Source organism: Phocoena phocoena, chromosome 7, assembly GCF_963924675.1.
Source record: "Phocoena phocoena chromosome 7, mPhoPho1.1, whole genome shotgun sequence".
In the NCBI taxonomy this organism is placed as follows: domain Eukaryota; kingdom Metazoa; phylum Chordata; class Mammalia; order Artiodactyla; family Phocoenidae; genus Phocoena; species Phocoena phocoena.
In genome coordinates, this window is record NC_089225.1 from 71,808,622 (window position 1) to 71,831,105 (window position 22,484).

The 22,484-nt window shown below is 37.0% G+C and overlaps 1 protein-coding gene across 2 annotated transcripts in view; it reads left to right on the forward strand.

The window, feature by feature from the left end:
• Positions 1-555: 555 nt before the first annotated feature.
• The window catches only part of GLS (glutaminase), a 78,759-nt gene continuing 56,830 nt past the window's right edge, over positions 556-22,484 (forward strand). For both annotated transcript variants that reach the window (XM_065881220.1, XM_065881221.1), the window contains exons 1-5: positions 556-998; positions 15,343-15,439; positions 15,795-15,916; positions 20,657-20,786; positions 21,507-21,586. In XM_065881220.1, the coding sequence (XP_065737292.1) occupies positions 556-998; positions 15,343-15,439; positions 15,795-15,916; positions 20,657-20,786; positions 21,507-21,586 (872 nt within the window). The remainder of the gene's footprint in view (positions 999-15,342; positions 15,440-15,794; positions 15,917-20,656; positions 20,787-21,506; positions 21,587-22,484) is intronic.

The window sequence follows — 22,484 nt, forward strand, 5'->3', positions numbered from 1 at the left end:
GACCACTAAGGCCCCAGTTCTCAACGAGGGCACCCTCGGCGCTGACGAAGCGAGAGCAAAGGGGCTACTCCGGATCCCTGCCTGGCTCCCCTGCCTCACACGTCAGTTTGACTCCTCCCCCCCAGTCCCCCGCCAATCTTCCGCACCACTCTCCGGGCACCGGGCGCCGAGAGAAATTTGACTGCTCCAGTCACCAATCAGAAGCGAGGTCGGTGATCTGAGCTAATCGGAGCAGGCGAAGGGGGCAGGCCGCCGGCGTCCTCCCGCCCCCAGGAGGGTGAGCGCCGAATGTCTCGGGCCCGCCCCTGCGCCTCAGCCTCAGTGCGGAGTCCTCCGCGGTGTGAGAAGTAGCCGCGGTCAGCCTCAGAAGCAGCAGCAGCGGCAGTAGCGGCGGCGGCGGCGGCGCCTGTGAGAGCCGCAGCGGGGCCACACCCACCTCACTGCCCTCTTTTGCCCTCTGGCCGTTCCCGCCGGAGACCAAGTTCCCGGAGGAGAGCGGCCGCCCACGTCCGGAGCATCCTCCCCTGTTGAGCGGGCATTGACGGACCCGGCGGCATGATGCGGCTGCGAGGCTCGGCGATGCTGCGGGACCTGCTCCTTCGCCCGCCCGCCGACGCCTGCGCGGTTCTGAGGCGGGCGCAGCCCCTCGCCACCCTGTGCCGACGCCCCTGGGGCGGGGGACGAGCTGGCCAGGCGGCCGCCGCGCGGCTCTACCCGTGGTGGGGCGGGGGCGGCCGGCCTGCGGGGCCCATCGTGAGGGGCCTGTCCAGCTCCCCCTCGGAGATCCTGCAGGAGCTGGGCAAGGGGGGCACGCAGCAGCCGCAGCAGCAGCCGCAGCAGCAGCAGCCGCAGCAGCAGCAGCCGCCGCCTCCGCAGCAGCCGCAGCCCGGGGCGTCGCCGCCCGCGGCCCCGCCGGCGGCCGGCCCCAAGGACAGCTCGGGGGAGACAGACGGGTTCGGCAACAGCGAGGGCAAGGAGTTGGTGGCTTCAGGCGAAAAGTGAGTGTCTCCGCGAGGCGCAGGAGGCCTTGTCCCGCGTGGGGCCCGAGCCCGGGAGGGGCCTGCGGTGGGGAGGGATGGGAGCGGAGGTTCGAGAAGGAGAAAGAAAGAGATGCCGGGCGGCCTGCGCAGTCTGCGCCATGTGATTAGGCCCGGCCCCGCCCGCGCCTTCCCCGCCTGAGCCCCTCACTCGGCCCTCACTTCCCTTCCCCGCCGCCGGGTGGAGCAGCCAAGGGGCCGGAGGGGCCAGAGGGGCCAGCCTGCCACCCCCCTACCCCCCACCGCGCTGGAGCTGTGGCAGCCCGGCCCACGCCGCGTGCTCAGCGCCCCGGCTCCGGGCTGCAGTGCCTGGCCGCCCGCCCAGCTCTTGGTGGGTGGTGCCCCACGAACATCACCGAGTGACATTTAGGAGTCGGGCGATGGGCAAAGCGTGTGCCTTCCTGACTCGCTGCTTTTCTAGGCTCGAGTTTCCTCTCTGCCTGCCCTCCTTCGATCTCTGCCACCGTCTCTTTGGAAGCCTAACGTAGCAGAGTATTCTGAATATTTCTGGAGTGGCTTCTTCAGGCGTCTGTAGAGCCATGTGGGGCACCGGAAATAACGTTTCCGAAAGGAGATTAGGAGGAAAAGGGTCATGTGGCCGAGAAGACGGGGCACGCAGTACAGACCACCTGTTGGCACTGAGGACCAGCTTTGGCCTGTCTGACATCTTCCACAAGATGGGCGAATTTTTGAAAATACAACTCAAAATAGCCAAGATGAAATGTGACGGGTAAAACACTAACTCAGAAAAAACCCGAGTTAAGTAGCGTTTGTGGATTACATAAATTGTGATAGGGTGTTAACTCATCTATTCCGCACAGCAGCTGAGTTTTAAAACAAAATTGGTTTTTGCTACGCAGTATGAGAGGCAATTTCCTGGATATTTTGTCTTGAGTTAATATAAATGGATGCAAACTTTTTCTCACTGTAGGTAAAAATTTACCTGCCTGCTTTCTTTATATCCTGCTATTTTTCTGACTTTGCACTGACGTTATGTGACCTCTTTTGCTTCCCTTCTACTTACATTGCTTTTTCCAGCCCCATAGTATCATAAGTCAAACTGAAAGTGTGATTCTTATACTTTCAGTCTCAGACCTGGCTTAATGTTTCCTGTAATTGAAATTGGCACCTTCCTAAAACGTTCCAAGCTAAAGTTGTTTTCCCAGACTGAAAAATGTTATTTTAAAAAAAAATCACTTGGTGATGAGCAAAATTTGTGATATCCTGTGATAATGGTTTTATGCCACAAAGTAGCCTATGACTGTGGCAGGTCATTTAACATCTTCAGTTGGATGACTCAAATGTGTTCACCTTCTAAAAAGCTAGATTTTTGTCAAATTTCTACCTCTTTAATGTTCTTGAGAGACTAGAATGTGTATGCTTTTTTTTTTTAACATCTTTATTGGAGTATAATTGCTTTACAATGGTGTGTTAGTTTCTGCTTTATAACAAAGTGAATCAGTTATACATATACATATGTTCCCATATCTCTTCCCTCGTGCGTCTCCCACCCTCCCTATCCCACCCCTCTAGGTGGTCACAAAGCACCGATCTGATCTCCCTGTGTGCTAAGCTGATCTCCCTGTGCTATGCGGCTGCTTCCCACTAGCTATCTATTTTACGTTTGGTAGTGTATATATGTCCATGCCACTCTCTCACTTTGTCACAGTTTACCCTTCCCCCTCCCCATATCCTCAAGTCTATTCTCTAGTAGGTCTGTGTCTTTATTCCCGTCTTGCCCCTAGGTTCTTCGAATGTGTATGCTTAATTTCATTAGGTACTCACTTACCTTACTTAACATCATCTGAATTACCAGGCATGTAACAAGTTTAAGTACAGGTGCCCAGAATTGAAAAATGAGGTTACTAGCATTTAGAAGTTGTCCTTAAAGGTTATATGATGGGAACAGCTTTCTATTGAAAAGATGCCTTGCATTCTGTCTCTTCAGTGGTTCTTGTATCCCTCTTTTTTGCCCTTCTGTCAGATAGAAAATTGAGCAGCTTTTGTGATTTACATGTTTCCCAGAAGCTTCTAGCTCTATTGCCGTCAAAATAAGAAATCATTTCTTAGCAATAACTTTGAAACACTATTTTGTCTAATACTTATTGACAACTCTACATAAAAAATGTTCCATCCTGTCCCTCCCAGCCCCCCCAATAAAAACCTGTTTAGTGAGGGAATCCTTCAAGAATATTTGCTCAATCCCACTACTGGTCATATACCCTGAGAAAACTATAATTCAGAAAGAGTCATGTATCACAATGTTCATTGCAGCTCTATTTACAATAGCCAGGACATGGAAGCAACCTAAGTGTCCATCGACAGATGAATGGATAAAGAAGATGTGGCACATATATAGAATGGAATATTACTCAGCCATAAAAAGAAACGAAATTGAGTTATTTGTAGTGAGGTGGATGGACCTAGAGTCTGTCATGCAGAGTGAAGTAAGTCAGAAAGAGAAAAACAAATACCGTAAGCTAACACATATATATTGAATCTAAAAAAAAAAGGTTCTGAAGAATCTAGGGCCAGGACAGGAATAAAGATGCAGACGTAGAGAATGGACGTGAGGACACTGGGAGGGAGAAGGGTAAGCTGGGACAAAGTGAGAGAGTAGCATGGACATATATACACTACCAAATGTAAAATAGCTAGCTAGTGGGAAGCAGCTGCATAGCACAGGGAGATCAACTCGGTGCTCTGTGACCACCTAGAGGGGTGGGATAGGGAGGGTGGGAGGGAGACGCAAGAGGGAGGAGATATGGGGATATATGTATAGCTGATTCACTTTGTTATAAAGCAGAAACTAACACCATTGTAAAGCAATTATACTCCAATAAAGATGTTTAAAAAAACCAAAAAACCCTCAGTATATTAAAATTAATAAAAGTATTAAATATAATTATATTAAATATATAAAATAAACTTAAAAAAATTTTTTAAAAAAAAGGAATATTTGCTCAGATGCCCTGGGAGTTTGAATGGCCAATAGCAAAACCTTGTTTACCTTAGTTCAAAGGAGCCTGTTTCTGCCACCAAAGTTTGGAGCAATAGCTAGACGGGTTTAGGAGCAATCTAGGTATATGATAAACCTGAGAGCTTTCAATCAAGGATTTCAGGAGTGAACCCCAGCTATCTCCAATTTACATTATAAAATTAAGAGCATTGGCCTCAAGATTGTGAAAAAAATTTTTAATCTGGTTAAAGGTTTATTTCCTGAATGATCTTGTTTTTAAGTGTAGCTTTCTTCCCTTGACTTCATCCATTTTGACTTTATGTGGTAAACATTTCTTTTATTCTGGGAGGTAAGGTTCCAGCTGATCCTGTTATCCTTTCTTATGCTCAGCTTCCAAAGCATAGGTCATCCCTGAATCATCAAGCCACCTGGAATGCCAGCACTCAGGTTTCTGCCAGGTTCTATAGAGGATTATTAAAAGAAATAGCCACGTGAAAATTAAATGAGTTAACATTTTGTAAAAGGCTTATTGGGACAATATTTGTCATTTGTTAAATACTCTATTTTCTCATTTTAAAAAATTGCTTCATTTTTTGTAAAACCTTACAAGGACATTGGCCTTTGAATTTTAGGCTCAAATGAGAAATTTCTTTTTTTTTTTGGTTTCCAGAAAAAATTTCTCTTGAGAGATCGTTGTACTTCTGTGAAAATGTGATACGCACTGTTTACTTTTTTGCCCTGATTACCAGTAAGCTCAGAGTGAATTTAATACTTAACCATAGCAATTTTATTGGTTCATGTGGCTGGGATATTTGCTTTTCCTCCTTCCCTTGGTCTAACTTTATATTTTACTAACCATACCATATTATATTCTGGAAGGAGGTACGATGTAAGTGAGTTATCTTCTTTTTCCATAGTCAGACTCTTTGAACCACTGTCATCCTAGCCATCTCGTTCAACCAACTTCAATTCTGGTTTAGGTCACTGGTTAAGGTTAAGATTTTACTACTGTCCTAAATATCTTACAGAAAAATATAATGTTCATTGCTCAGTTTTCCCTGCAGTGCTCTTATTTAATTTTGTTATTATTCCATCATTTTGGAAACCACTTTGCATGGCTCTCTTCATTTTTTATTTTATTTTATTTTCCTCACAGATTTTATTTTATTAGTAGTATTTTTTTGGAATATAATTGCTTCACAACGTTGTGTTAGTTTTCTCTGTACAATGAAGTGAATCAGCTATACGTATACCTGTATCACCTCCCAGCCCAGCCCCCACATCACCCATCTAGGTTGTCACAGACTGCTGAGCTGAGCTTCCTGTGCTTTATAGCATCTCTTCATTTTTAAATTGTTCTCTCTTGTTCTGTGGCTCTTTTTGGATTTGCTCACTGGGTAAACCCTGAGGCTGAGAGGCCTTTGCTTCTTTCCCACTTGTCTACCTTCTCCATGGCATATCCTCTAATCTTTGTGTAGATAATAGTTCATCTTTCATCCAAGCTTTGTTCTCATATTTATCTCCACATATCTGATGACTTCAGATTTAAAATCTGTACCCCCATATCCATTCTTTTGTCTCATTTCAATCTATTTTGCATGTTGTTTCAAGATTAATTATAGAGTTTTAATTTCAAAATACCACTCCTTCCAGAAAACCAGTATGGACTGGGATGAGCATTATATCAAACAGTGCTATGTAGCATTTGAGATTCTTGATTAACCTTTATTTTAGGCCAATTATTGCCCAACATGAACGTTTTTATCACACTGTCTCTTCTCTCTCAAGAATGCCACACTTCATTTCTGTAAAACCCAGAAGTGTATATTCTTCTTAGTGAAGGATCTCTGGGAAGCGTTGGCAGGTGGGGAAGAGGGCACGTATTTTTAAGTTACTTTTTGTTAGGGCATTTTATTTTTTAATTAGAAAGGGAAAGAGAAAGAAGGACCATGCTGAGAAAGTATCAGCACGTGTATGCTCTTTAGAAAATAGGTAATTCATACAGGATACAATATTGAAAGCATTTCATTAAAATAAGATCATTTTCCCCCTGTCAGATTGGCAGATGTTAAATTAAGTGATGCCAAGGGTATAGGAAATAGGAACTCTTAAGTTGCTGATGGAAGTATAAATTCACCTGTTTTGGAAGGCAGTTTGGTAGTATCTGTTAAAAACTGCATACCCATGATGCAGTAATTGTATGTTTGCTCATCTATATAGTTACAAATATATTAAAAGAGAAGGTGCAAACAAAAATGATTTCCGCTAGCTTCAGATAATATGATTTTATTTTGGTAGTTCATATTCTTTTTTTTTTAACATCTTTATTGGAGTATAATTGCTTTACAATGGTGTTAGTTTCTGCTTTATAACAAAGTGAATCAGTTATACATATACATATGTTCCCATATCTCTTCCTTGCGTCTCCCTCCCACCCTCCCTATCCCATCCCTCTAGGTGGTCACAATCAATGGAAATCAAGGGGGAAAGAATCGTTACCCCACATGCTGTGCAAATTGAATTTCAAAGATTAAGTACTTAAGCATTTCAGCAACATTGAATTAGGTCTGTTGTATAGAATAGTACTGATAACGAGGTTGAAGCAGTATTTGGGAAATATAGATAATATATTTTGGAATAGAAAGAACCTGTGTTGAAATAGGGGACAAATTCTGTTATGATCCTTTAATAATGCATTTGCTTTTAATTTGTAAAAGTGAACATGTTTACAATTCACTTAAACTAAAATCAAGATTGGAAATACATTTAATTTTGGGTGTGGGCCTTCTCAGTGAACCCCTCAGTCATCTTATTTGCGATTTCCTCAATATTAAAATTCTATTCTAGATTACAGTTATCAGTGAGTTTGAGTTTTGTTTGAATGGCCAGCCATAATATACATCATAACATTTTTTGCTGCCTAATGTTTATTTTAAACCACATGTATCTATTTAGCTATTGATAATATCTGGACATAATCTGTAATAAACTGCAAGCTCTTAATTAATACTTAGATGTAATTCACTGAAGGAGCATGAACGAGATCCTGAAGTTTAGTCTACTTGAGTTTCAGCTTCTTGTTTCTAGGCTTTACTTTTTTTTTTTTTTGCGGTACACGGGCCTCTCATTGTTGTGGCCTCTCCTGTTGCAGAGCACAGGCTCCGGACGCGGAGGCTTAGTGGCTATGGCTCACGGTCCCAGCCGCTCCGCGGCATGTGGGATCTTCCCGGACCGGGGCACGAACCCGTGTCCCCTGCATCAGCAGGCGGACTCTCAACCACTGCACCACCAGGGAAGCCCGTAGGCTTTACATTTTTACAAAGAAGTCTGCCTACCTAAAAATCAACTAACTCAGGAAGTGCCTACCAAATAGAATTCAGTCTTTTTTGGTGAAGGCTTTTATGTAGGGAACAGTGGGGGTGGGGTGGAGGGGGGGAGGCACAATTTTAGTCTGAAAAAGATAAAAGTCACCTTGAAGAGAAATTTGTTGGAAGATATTTGTGGGTTTCTTCAGGTTTTAAAAAATCAGTAAAAAGCTGCACTACTTCCTTCTTGTGACATTGAGGTGGAGAAAAATTATGACTGTAGAAACTGAAAGTCTACTTGTAGGATTTGCATTTTTTAAGGACCTCAGCCTTCAAATCCTATATAAACCAAGGAGTTGCCTTTGTGTGCCATTTCACTTGTTAAGTCATTTGATACTAAGGGGAATGCTTAAAGCTAAGTGAACAGATATATATCTAAATTATAGATATCTCTAAATAAGGTAAATAGCTTTCAGGTAGAGACGCTGTTACTATGATTTTATCCTGGAATCTACTCAGGTATAAAATTGCTTTGGTTATGAAACACAGGTGCATAGGACTGAGAACTGTGCTTGGTGGTTTTTCTGACCACCTACAGTGTAATAGAAGCAAAATGTTAATCTTGGCTTCCTTTGGGAAGTATTCTCTGGTTGGTGATTTCTAAAGAAATGTTTACAGTGGAAGTACTATTTTAAAACAATGAACTATCAATGTTGCATAATGAACAAAAGATTGATAGCTTTCAGGATTTAGACTTTTTTTTTCCCCTACTAATTTCTGGTATAGGCCTCAAAAGAAGATTTTTAAATTGTCACCTTGATGAGGATATTTTGAATGACATAGGCACTTAGATTCTTGGTGGGAGTTATTAAAAGAGTACAGACTTTCTGAAGAACAGGTTTTAAGCTGTAGAAAAGCTTTAACTATATTTGTACCTTTTTAGGAATCTAGGCTAACAAAACAAACTGAGGTGTAGAAAGATTTATTCACTAATATTTTTGGCACAGTATTATACTTATTAGAGAAAAGTGGGGAAAAACTTGTGGTCCACATAAGTGGAATGGTTAAGTCAGTTATGGTACATCCACATGAGAATTTCTTATTCAGTAATATAAAATGAATACAGATAACTTTTTAGGGATATAGGAGAATATAATGTTAAGTCAGAAGTTATAATACAAAATTTTCCATGCGGTTTGATCTCCAGTTGCTTACAAAAAGTAGTAGAAGGGGGCTTCCCTGGTGGCGCAGTGGTTGAGAGTCCGCCTGCTGATGCAGGGGACACAGGTTCGTGTCCCGGTCCGGGAAGATCCCACATGCCGCGGAGCGGCTGGGCCCGTGAGCCATGGCCGCTGAGCCTGCGCGTCTGGAGCCTGTGCTCCGCAACAGGAGAGGCCACAACAGTGAGAGGCCCGTGTACCGCAAAAAAAAAAAAAAAAAAAAGGTAGTAGAAGGAAATAAACCAAAATGATGTTAGCAGTTGTGGTTTGCGAGAATAGACGTTGTTTTTCCTTGCCTCCTTATAATTACTTTTAAGATTTCTCATTATGATAACTCCTGTCATCAGAGAAAACACATCTGTTAAATTTAAAATTTGTAAATCTCTACCTTACTGTCCTAGTCTGCTATCCTAATAGCCTGTTTTTAGTATGTATAACGGTAAGCATCCTCACATTGAAAAAAGTTATGAAAAAGTTTATGAATGGATTTATACAGCTATTTATCAGCATTATCTAATTGTCTTCTCTTTTATCCTCAAACATCAAACTTTTTAATTTCTAAACTGTTTTCGGCGTAAGTCTCCTTAGAAAATGTTGCCTATTTTTCTAACGTATTAAAATTTATATTATAAAATATAGAGTTTAAGATTTCTTGTTCAACTTAGGTTTACTGTAAGGGGGTGTTATTGTACTGTGCTAAAATACAGTTATGTTCTAAGACAAGTATTGGCAAACTTTTTCTCTGAAGGGTCAAATAGTACATATTTTTGGCTTCACAAGCTATCTGGTCTGTTAAAATTATTCAGATCAGCTGTTGTAGTGAAGAAGCCATAGACAATAGGTAAATGAGTGGGCATGGCTGTCTTGCGATAGAACTTGATTTACAAAAACCTGTGGCCATTGCGGTAGTTTGCTATTAGTGGCCCCTGCACTAAAATGTATTTATTTGTGTAAGGTTTTCTCTCATACTCTGATTGGTTCTGTTTTGAATGGTTTGTTCTTCTGTGGATTTTTGCATCTTGTATCAGTTGCTACATTTTGTTCTTGGCCTCCATGTCCCCACTTTAGCTATTTTCCCTCACTTTCACCTTCTGTATCTAATTCCCCTTAGCTAAAAAAAATTTGAGGTAAAATTAATGTAACATAAAATGTACTCTTTTGACCATTTTTAAGTGTACAGTTCAGTGGTATTAAGTACTACCATTACTTTTTTAAAGAACCCAGATAATTAAGCTTTATATGTAAAATATGTATCTATAGATCCTTTATGTCTACATAGGTCCTGAGTGAGTAAAGTTTATGATATTTAGTATAGGAGTTTAGGAGGACATCTATTTTGAGCAGCTCAAAAACTGAGAGTTAGAGTTGGAAGTGACTTTAAAGACATCTAGTTCCACCTCATTTTACATATTTTATAAACTGGCTACAGGTATTAAATGACCTAACCAAGTTCGTACAATATTAGGACTTATTGTGTTTTTTCTTCCAATATTAGGAGAATAATAAAGTACTTTATTGAATTGATTACTTTTTTAGGTTCAGTATTCGAAGAGACCTTAAAAACCCATCTTCACAGCTGAAGGTTTTTTCTCTTCTGTTATACTCCCTACAGGTTGTTATTCATCTCTGCTTGAATACTTCTTGACAAGAGAATTTAGTCCCTTTGAAGGCAGACCATTCCATTTTCAGAGTTGTTTTGTTTTTCCTTATGTGTAGCTAGTCTGCCTTTTGTTAACTTCTACCTATATATTTTAGTTATTTTGAAGAAGTCATCTCTAGTGTGATATCAAAGTGATTGCAGTAACAGAATTCACACATCTGTATTTTTACAACTAGAATGATTTGCTAACGGATACTTGACTGAAGGAATACAAGGTTGGAAGGACTAACAGAATTGGACCTTAGGGACTTGATCTGCCCAGGTCCTCATTCTCCCATCGGAGTCAGGCAGACTGTCCCCCTGGGTTAGACTTCTAAAGCTCTACACATGGACAAATTGCCATCAGCTGATGTGGACAGCCTGGCCACTTCCTTACGTAAAGCTGGCTTTTGTGCTTCTTACTTTGACTTGCTCTTGAATAAATTTAAATAAAGTCCAGCCAAAACAGCAGCCCTAATTTAATATAATCTCATCCTTGCTTTGTACAAGGTACAGTTTCAACAAGGCAGAATAACAATTTAGTCATCTAACATAAGTAATTCCCCTATTAGCATTTTGGTTAGAAATTCTTCGATATGTAAGGAGTCTCATCTTTCATTATTCTGAATAAACTCCAGGTATTCCTCCTAAAATGGAGTGTAACAACTCAGCACAGCCAGTGTGGCATAGCAGGAGGAATCTGGGATTAGGAACCAAGTACTGGCTTTCTAGGACTAAATCTGGTCCAGTCACTTAAGAGTTGTGTGACATTGGACATACATATTGCTTGACTTTGAGACTCTGTCCTTATCTGTAAATAGGGGACAGTTTACCCACTTTGCTTTATCATATGAAGTTATAAGATGAAACAACAGAAAATCCTTTTTTAACAATAAAACTTTAAAAGATGTAAGATTTTGTTTTTAAATTCCCCAATAATTAGCCTTGGGACAAAATGATTTAGAGATTGAGCAGAATTTATCACTTTGTCAGATTTACAATGGTATATGGTCAGCCACTATCAATTCAGCTTTCATCCTTCACAGGTTTAATCTGCTAATTTACTGGTGTTGATGGACACTTTCTATCAGTCAGATCACTCTGAAAATCAAAATGATAAACTGATTTAGAAACAACTCCAGATATTTTTTAAAGATCATTGTTTTAAAATGAAGACAAAAGTAAAAACACCAAACCATTCTTTTTTATTCTATCAGTGAGCATCATTTTTTTTAAACCTAGTTGAAAGTTTTTGACTATCTAATAGGTTTACCACACTACACTGTATTACGCATTTGAGTTATATGGGGTTGACAAAAAAAAAAAAAAAGACATTACTCCAGCTTTTATAGTTTGGAAAGGTCAAATGATATGAAACTTTATTTAACAATAAGACAATATAGTTAGTTTCCATTTCTTTTCCTCTTCTCATTTTGCAGTTCATTTTCCTCCTTTCATTTGATAGTACAGTTTTTTATGTAGAAAATTTTGATAGAATAGATAGTACCAAGCCAAATTATAAACTGAATATCAGACTGAGGAGTTTTTTTTTTTGCGGTACGCGGGCCTTTCACTGTTGTGGCCTCTCCCGTTGCGGAGCACAGGCTCCGGACGCGCAGGCTCAGCGGCCATGGCTCACGGGCCCAGCCGCTCCGCGGCATGTGGGATCCTCCCGGACCGGGGCACGAACCCGCATCCCCTGCATCGGCAGGCGGACTCGCAACCACTACGCCACCAGGGAAGCCCCCAGACTGAGGAGTTTTAATTGTCCTTTGGTATTGGGAAACTGGTTGATCAGTAATCAAAGACAGTGTCTCTTTTCATGTTTGCAGAAATGCCCCTGAATTTAAACTCCATATGTAAATTTTTGGTAGTCTCTTCATTTGGTTGATTTATATATATCTCTCTCAACCCTGAAAATTAGGTATTTTAACAGCTCATGGGTGGAAACAGGCACCTTAATTCACATATACTGTGCTCTAACTGTTCGCTGTTCTTTGTGAATACCCAGTGAATGGTTACCTTCATTGCTGTGGTCATTCTGTTTCCTTGGCCGGAAACCTCTTCTGTTGCCATATTTCCAGCTTCTACCCATCTTTCAAGTCTAGCTCTAATTCCACCTCTCCTAAAACTTTACCTTATTAGTCCACAGTGAAGTAATTTTCCAGTGATTGGATCCCATTGTTTCTTTCTTGTAATTCCTCATGATGTATGTCTTCTATTTCCCTTTTAGACTGTAAGTAATGACTACCATAATGCTGTACATGTTATAGATGCCAGTTAAATACATGGGATTTTTTAAAAAAATTTTTTAAAGAAGTCATTTCTGTGTTGTAGGCAGGTATTTTGTGAGGGTAAAGTAGGAGAAGGAATGAGTAAAAGAAGGAACAAAATAGCAGTGAAAAGATCTTAAAGGCAGAAATTAGAAAGAAAATGAGGGAGAATAAAAGGGAAGGAATAAAAAGGTATGAAACAAGGACTTTACTTTGGATTTAAATATCCCATTTTAGTTGCTGAGTGTCATAACCATTCATGTTTTTCCTTAAGGAATCTGAGGGCTTATCAACAATTGTTATTACAATTTGAAAGCCTGTTATAGTCTATTTTTTTTGTCATTAAAACTTAAATACTTCTCAGGAATATCCTAGTTACTATATAGTCTGAAAACTATAATTTTTAGCTTTTGAGTTTTAAGAGCAAAATGTATTATCATGAAGCGTTGCCACAAAACCATATTAAATTTGGGGAAAGAAAAGGGGGTAATACCAAGAAAGGTCTTTGGAATAACTTCTGTGTTGTTTGGGGAGAATCTGTGCATTTGTTCACCAGACTGTTGAAGTGAACTCATTCTCAAATAAGAGTCTGAGCTTTTAAATGCTGAGATTGGTAGTACATTTTTTTTAAAAAATCAACTTTGAACATTTATTTTGTGAGCATATTTTTTAGGGATGACTTAAATCTCTCTCCTATGGATAAAAATTAGTCTCTTCTCCAAAAGCAAGTAAATATTTACCTTTTTTTGCTGGCTGTGGAAGTAAACATGGTCATTTTAATTTTTTTGCCCTATGTACCATAAGCTAAAGAAGTGTATATTTTATGTTACTTACATAGCTTTTAGGCAAAACAAATACCATTTACTGCTGTGATAAATACATAGAAAGCTTATTCTGCAGTTTAAAGTGATAAACTACCACTATCTGAAGTTTATTTGACAAACCACTTTCTGTAAATAATTGGTATGTTATTTTCCACTGATTGTTTTTGACAGCTGGCTCAGTTTTTCTTTAAATGTATTATATTAAGTCATCAGTATTGTTGAATCCTGTTTAATGGTTTTAGATCAGGGTAAAACCTAGAAAAATTGTACCTTATAAAAGTAATAACTAGCTAGTACGTTTGAGAGCCAGTAAAACTGTAGTGGTATATAGTTTGGACTCTGGATTCAGAGAAACAGAGGTTCTAACTATATCTCTACCACTTTGCAGTCTTGGGAAGTTTGTTGACCTGTCTGAGCCTCTGTGAAATGGGGATAGAGTTAGTCATTTTTTTTTAATAAATAATGAATAAATTGAGCTTCTACTGTGTGCCGGGAACCACACTATATTTTGGATAATGGTACTTTCTGTTATGACATCTTTGGAGGGATTAAATTAGAACGAATGTAAAACAGCAGAGTACTTAACAAAAGTGATCAATAAATTTTAACTCTTATTATTAAAATATCCCAAATACATTTTTAAAAGTTCTTTAAGAGCCAAAATTGCTTCAGGGAATATTTATATATCTGGGATATATCATTAAATTACAATAATCCTATGTGTTAGGTTTTTTTTAAACATTGGTATGAAATTCCTATACTTTAGGGTTGACTTTAAAAGTTGGTATAACAGCTTTGAAAACAAGTATAAATGATATTAATGCCAACATTAATGTGTCTTTTAGGAGAAATTTTATATGTCCATATGTAAATGTACATGCTCTGTGAAACAACACTGTATTCTATTGACTTATGGACCACTCTCTAATTTTCTCTTTCTTGAAATACAGGTAAAGTCTTTCCAGATATTTTATATATGTACACATTCTATACATATACACACACGTATATATTTCTACCTTTGATTTTAATAAATAGTGATGGATGGAGAGGGGATTGGTCTACCCTAGATCTAAAATTCTCATAACATCACTATAATACTTATGGCAGTCATAGATGTTCAGAATATTGAAATGTATTCATTTCAGTTTCAGAGCCCCCAAAAAGAAGACATTAAATAGGTTCATTATAGTTTGTTTACCTGAAAGCTTTTCAACGGATAGGAAAAAATTTTTCTTGATTAAAAGTTTGGTTAATCATAGCACTTTATACTAGATTTTAATGTATTTTTATGGTAAAATTTTTATTCTAACAGTCTTTGTGATTTGTGGCATTTGATCTGTACATGTAAAAGCCTAGGTCACTTTAGAAATAGTAACTACAACTACCAACGATTGAGTACTTACTCTCTGCCAGGCAGTGCTCTAAAGATATTGAATGTATTAAGTCAACTGATTCTCACAAGAACACTGTGAGGCAGGCCCTATTATCTCACTTTCTCAGGTGAGGAAATTGATTAACAGAAAGGTTAATTAATTTATCCGGGGTGACTCAGCTAGTAAGTATTGTAGCCAGGATTCAAGGACTTACGCACTAGTCTTCACTGTCCAGTACTTAATTGTTCTCTCCCCCAGATTTACAATCAGGTTAACTTTGAACAATATATATGTGTAGTCATCATATTAAAAAACAATAACAACAAGAGAACAAAGTATTGACTCTTACCTGAGCATTGGCTAGGCTCCATAATTAATATTGGGTGATTGTATTAGGCTGTACAGGAAGGTATTACCATAACAGATGGCTAGGCATTAGCACCACTAGAAATAGTACTCAAGATTTTAAAACTTGGGATTAAAGGATATCTGTATTAATTAATGAATCATTTTTTAAACTTGTTTTTCAGTGCGGTTTCAGTAATACTGTTTGATTTTGGTAAATCAGCATTTATTATGATATTAGGTCTTGATAAATAGATCAACTCAACTGTAGTCTGGTTCAATGATGATTTTTAAATGGATATAGCTAAAATCCACTTGAATGTCCACATAAGGGTTAATTTTGTCTTCTTTTTTCCCCCTTTAGTAAAATAAAGCAGGGTCTGTTACCTAGCTTGGAAGATTTGCTATTCTATACAATCGCAGAAGGACAAGAGAAAATACCTGTTCATAAATTTATTACAGTAAGTTTTTATATTTTTCTATCTTCACTTTTTAAAAATCAGTAATACTGAATCAATAATATGGTAATATTGAAATGTAGTCTTAAAGGTCATCTGACGTGTAGATTCTGACTGACACTGTTTCTCTTATTTTCAAATTTTCGTCATGCTCATTTCAAGGTAATCAATGAAAGAAAATGAAAGAAACAATGAGAAACTTGTCTAGAAAGTGGGTAGTAGTGACACTAAAATGCCATATACATATTCAGGTCTTGTGTAGAAGTTTTTATATACAGGAATTAAAAACTTGTAGTTGGAATAAGCATATACCTTATTTGCACTATATATTTACAAACTCTTATTTTTTTAAAAACAGGCACTCAAATCTACAGGATTGCGAACGTCTGATCCCAGGTTGAAAGAGTGTATGGATATGTTAAGATTAACTCTTCAAACAACATCAGATGGTGTCATGCTAGACAAAGATCTTTTTAAAAAGTAAAAATTTCTGCCAAACCTTTAATGGTCACTTGCTATGCTATATGGTGATTTTTCTTTTAAAACGAAATTGCATCTTTGAAGACCAGTGCTTCCTGTGTAACTGAAAAAAAGGGGGGAGGGGACTTATAAACATAAATTGTTTGGAACAACTTGGTGCACATTAAAGTTCTGTAATACATTGGGGCTAAGAATATACTTTGAAACTGTTCTGAGGAAGCGTAGCCATGGATGTTTCCAATTTATAGTACCTGGAGATTGCATTCGGTTTGAATAGAGCACACTCATTGTCCTGTCATGGTTTAAATTGATCTCTTAATTCATCTGCATATCTTGCAGCCTTTCTCAGCATGGTCTCAGTTCTTTCCTACCAGGTGTTTTAGATGACACCGTAAAATGAGAAGGCTTCAGGCAGCCTATATTCGTTAGTTTTATATGTCTCTGTTGTCTGCTTCTCTCCTCTCTTCAGACATATTACTACATAGGCTTTTGGCTGTTTTTGTTTTTTTCATAATGTTTAAAAACTTAATGCTAATTTTGGACATGAATGCCTTCATTTGGTTGAATGAGAATATTTATTTTGACTTTCTTATATTTGCATATCTTTATTATTTATCTTCATTAATGTGTTCCTACTAGTCTGATTGCTTAGTGATTTAATAGACAGCAAGTTTGTCATGGATCCCAAGGAGGTAAATGGTATTTTACAACTAAAATTAAATGAAAACTTGTATAAAACTGTAAACACTACTGTAAGGTATTGGCTTTTTCCAGACCATAGGCTTAGGTTGGAATAGATCCAAAGAATTCCAGCATCTACCTTGAAAGTTTATTTGTATGTATGCATTTTTATTATTTTTTTCTTTTATTGTCTTTTGGGGGCTAGATGATTTGTTCTAGGTGTCTCCTGGGAATATCCTGGAATATTAAGTCATCTGAAGGTATAAGTATTTAACTGAGATCCTCCCAAGTATCTTGGCATACTGTGAAGCACTGCTGGCAATTTTAGATCTCTGTCTTTTCACCACAAGGTTCTTGATTCTGTGAACTCAGCCGACCTTATTAAGTGTAGATTTTAGTTCCATGTTGGAATTGGTGTTAGGAATTTTGAATCTTCAGAACCTGTTTCTTTGTGAAGGGAAGGAAATCACTTCTAGTTAGCTGTGCCTTTGCAGTAAAGATTATTTTATTTTTAGTGTTCATGAACTCTCTGTGCAAAGTATCTTGATTGTGGGGTGCCTTCTGGGGGGTTATTTTGGTATATCTGAGAATGAAGTTGTCAGAGAGTTGGTAGGTAGGTCTGTTGACAATGGGTATAAGGAATTGCTTTGGAATTCCTAAGTGAAAGCAGTATTTTATACCTTTTTAGTACTGGTTAAATTTCTTTTGTGCTTCATAAACATATTGCTCTGTTTAAATATGAAATTGAAAGTAATTTAAATACACTGAGTATGAAGCCAGGAAACAATCATAAAATTTTCTACCCATAAGTATATTAAAAACTAACAATTAGCATTATTTTAAACACTAATCCAATTTTTAAAAAAAATTGATGATTGTAATATAGGCAGTTCCCAACTTGACAAATGCTTAGTGGTATATGTGAACAAGCAATGGAAAAGTTTATGTCTATAGGCATATGATTTCTCTTTTCATCCCTAGAATGAGGTGATTCAAACCTCTGACTATTGGGCTTCCCTGGTGGCGCAGTGGTTGAGAGTCCGCCTGCCAATGCAGGGGACATGGATTCGTGCCCCGGTCCAGGAGGATCCCACATGCCGCGGAGCGGCTGGGCCCCTGAGCCATGGCCACTGAGCCTGCGCGTCCAGAGCCTGTGCTCCGCAATGGGAGAGGCCACAACACTGAGAGGCCCATGTACCGCCAAAAAAAACAAAACAAACAAACAAAAAACCTCTGACTATTAACCTTTTCAGGTCACCTGGAACGGTGATTGCTTCGGAGAAGTTTTTTCTCTGTTTTCAAAATGAGAAGTTTTCTAGTTAGTTTTGCCAGAAATAATCTCACCTCCATGCAGGTGGGTGCAATGGAATTCATCTTCCCAAAGAAGTAATTTATAAAGGAGAGTGGAAAGGTTTGGTTGAAGTCAACGTGTTGATATTTTACCTAAAATACATTGTTGCTTAATATATTTAGCCTTTGAGGGTAATCTGAGAAACATCTAATATGTAGAATTTTTTCTGAATGGGAAGATGAATTCTATGCATACTTTTTGGAGCATGGTCTGTTTGAAAGTTGGAGACTGCCTGTACCTATCTAGATAATCAATTGTTTTTAATACTAATAATCTCAATAGAAGTAGAAAATTTGTACTGAAAAGGAATGCCTTATTTATTCATGCATTTTTAGCCATATAAATATTAGAAATATTTTTATGTGTGATCATAATTTTTTTATCTTTTTTGTTTTGGAGGAAATGAATGGTAGTCTTTGTATTTGCTTTTTCTTAAAAAATTCTTATCCACTATGTTATTTTACTAATGAAAAATTATATGTGAGATATTTTGTAAAACATTGATGTGCATTACAGTTGCTAACCCTAAACATTTAAGTAAAGAAGGAAAGAAAAATTATTACCAGTTTACAGATGAGAAAACTGAAAAAAGCATGAGAAAGATGTGACTGTTGAAAAGCATAAGCACTTCCTCCTCAGGTCACTTTATATCCCTTCTGGTTTTCTACTTAGATTCATGACATCTATATTAAAATAACTCCCAAGAAAAACATTACAGTTTGTTCATCAGCGTGCAGCTAGACACTCTTTTGAATGGTATTGCCTTGGTTGGCCATAGTAATTCACCAGTGAAGGCTGTTCGCACAGCTTTATGAGCACCTTCTGATAGAGCAAAAAAAAAAAATCCCAGTTTCACTGACTGTACAATATTGTTAATGATAAAGCCTCCTTTTAAAAGTGCTGTTTAATTTTGAGTAGTTAAATAGTTAGTAGTAAGGTTAATAATTTATGTTTGGCAGTCCTCATATTTTCTCATGTAATACTTCTTGAAAAAGTGGGCATGTAGATTTGATTTGATACAGATATAGTGATTTAAGGTCAGGAATTGTCCTAACTTCTTTCTGCTGAGAAATGTGTCTTTTGTTATATATTACTTGCAACTCACGTGCAAGTTGAATTGCTGTTTGGAGCATATTAAATATTAAGTCAATGGCAAAAAGTATTTATTAGATTAACATTGAAACTATGTCAAAATTTATCAAAGTTTATTGAAGTAAATATTTGTTATCTCTTGGATGTCAATTATTTCTACATCTGTAGATTAATAATGGAAATTAGGACTGTAACTTTTTCATGTTGTAACTGAAGCACATCTTTATCACTGAAAATAACCTATTTTATTTTAAATCAGTGTTTTAATTTTATGTTGACCAAGTGAGTATATATTCTGGATTTTTATTAATAGTTAAAGTGTGATAGCTGGCTTTTAATTCTAATTTGTTTTATTTAGAACAACTTGAATTAAGATACTGAGATATAAAAATTTATCATTTACCATGGATTGAAAAAGAAATACCGAGAGTGTCTACTTCTCCGACTCTCCATTTATAATTAGTGCATGTTATTTACTTGAAAGTTAAACACAGATTTTTCTCATCTGTAAAGTGGGGAAATCATCTTCTCAGAGTGTTCATGTTTTGAAGGTTAAGCAGGATAAATAGTACTTGAAACTTAGTACTTTTTAGTCTGTTATGGGCTTAGTCTTAAGTTGATATTATGGCTTGATGCTCAGGTCTGCAAATGTCTTTATCAATTAACTATTCTGTTACTAAGTTTCTGAGACTCTCTTAAGAAGATGAATTTAGAGTATATGGCTGGCTGTTACCTATTTTTAAACTCTTTAAGGTTACATTAATAAGTTGATTTTCTAGCTTGAATCCTTTTTAAAACAAAGTAGAATATTGGTTCAAATCATTAGATTTCATGCTCTCCTATCCAGATGGTTTACCATATCTTTTAAATAATTTTTAACAGTGAAACAATTTTATTCTACAATGTATATACACATCTTACAGTGAATAGAATAATGTAATTTAACATTTTTGGTGATTCAAATAATATAAAATTATTATACTACTGTATATAATTTTTAAAGTTATACATTATTTTCATAAGCATTTTAATAAGTATTTCATATAAGAGACAAATCTGACTAAACGAAGTTGGTATTATTTCCCTTTTTTTAGCTTAGAAATGCAAATTTTTCAAAATGTAATTTAGGAAAAATTATTAAAATACAAAATGTTTATTTTTTTGTGAAATACTAGTAATATGTAGAAATTAAAGGATATGTGTCTGAGGTTATTTCATGGAAGAATAAACAGGATCTCAGCTATATATTAAAGTCTGATTTTTGTTAACCAAATGTCTTGCTGAATGCTTATCAACTCTGGTAGGCTGAAAAGCTTGTTTTTAGATGGTCTTGGTACTTAATCTGGTGGAATGCTCTGCTGTTTTAATCTTTGACACAATTTTTAGGCTAATTTATTTCTTTAACTTGTTCAACAGCTTACAAGCAGCTACATGAAAGGCTGCTTGAAGGAAAGAAAATAATGTGGAAAGAGTATAATTTATAGAATTTAGTTTGTTGTTTAAAATGTTGAATTTCTTTATTGTTTGAATATTCTCCTGATTAATATTGTTATTATTAGCAAGTACTAATATTTGAAAGGTACCCAGTCTATTAATTTTTTTCTTGTATTCCACAGATGTGTTCAAAGCAACATTGTTTTGTTGACACAAGCCTTTAGAAGAAAGTTTGTCATTCCTGACTTTATGTCTTTTACTTCACACATTGATGAGTTATATGAGAGTGCTAAAAAGCAGTCTGGAGGAAAGGTAACGTTTTTCCTAAGCCTATCACTTAATAAATTCAACTAAACTTGAGGTAGAGAGTAAAATTGTGTAGTTTTGTGTTTTGCTAATTAAGAAATTTAAGTGAAGCCACTGGAGTAAGTGCTTTTAAAATATTTCAAATAGTTAACTTAATTGTTATTTTGGCCAAAGAGAAATCTAAGCTTAAGAGTTCTTTTTGATTTTCAAATGATTGAGATGGCTTTTAAATTTTCAATTAATTAAAAAGTAGCTTACTGGGAATTTCTGCAGGTATGATATCCTTGAACATTAAATAAAATGTTCCCAGTTTTTAAAATCCTCTACATAATATAAGCGCTATTTTATTTATTCTCCATATTGAAAGTTTTTAGGTAATGAAACCCTATTAGCATGACCCCAATTAAAGAAGTTCTCTGTTTCCCTTAAAAAAAAAATCAAATCCTAGTTCTTTTAGACTGTGCTTTTTTAGGAAGACAGAATGCATTGGAAAACATAGTAGGTGATGGAGACTGAGAGAAGTCACTTAGATTTCACTTGTAATCCTCAAGTCTGTTGTACCCTTAGTTTTTATGAATATTGTTATAAAAGATAGACTACAAAGCCACTGAGTACTATAAAATAACTGTTCATTGGTAGAAGCTAAATTGAGATCAGTTTTTTGGTAGAAGAAAATACTATTTGCCTATATTATATCTGTTAATTTCTTTCCATTGTTTTGCATAGGTTGCAGATTATATTCCTCAGTTAGCCAAGTTCAGTCCTGATTTGTGGGGTGTGTCCGTTTGTACAGTAGATGGACAGAGGTAAGTTTATTTCAGATCCATCAAAACCAACTCTAAGCCTTAAATTTTGCATAACAGTGAACATGAGGTAGAGAGGAGCCTCTTCTGTAATAGTAATTAGCCCCCTGACCTGACATAAATTCAAGAAGGTAAAGAAGTTTAGATTTTAGTTTAAGTTAGAAAACTCAACTGAAACAATACCTTATACTAAATTTTATGAGGCATTTCATCTATCTTATTCACAGTTGTAGTCTTGTTACTTGAATGCTTATTGTTCAAGGAACTGCAGTTCCACATTTACTTAGGAAAAGTGGATTTGGCAGAACATGAAATTATTCACTAATGAACTGACCGCTAATAAAATTAGTCCACCTTTCTTGGCTTAACATGGGTTACCTATCCTGTCATTATCTTTGTTCCTCTTGCTGCTTATATGATTAGCATGGTAGTTAAGGCAATATAATGTAATAAAGTCTCTTACCCATCAGTCATTTTCAAAAGATTTCATGAAGTCTACGAAGGTGGTCTTTGGGATGTACTCACACTCCGGGCATAACCACTGACATTTGATGTAGAATTATAAAAAGGATAACAATATGAGGGCACTTCAAAGAGAATGATTTGATTTAAAAAGTCAATTAAAAAAAAAGTAAATTAAGAGAGGCCCTTGGAAAAATAGAGTTCTGAAATATTTTTTTAAGCATGACCTTTTTTATTATGCTATGAGTCAGACATAAGATTTCTTATTGTGTTGTAATTTGGTTTTATCAGTCAGAAAAATTATGCCAAAAAAAGAAAAATCAATATTTTTTTACTCATTGGAAGACTTTAGCTCAGAGGTATAATCTTTCTGGTTTTTTCTTTGCTTTTACTAAGGTAATTTTTTTTTCATTAAAATATAACTTAAATAAAATGAGAT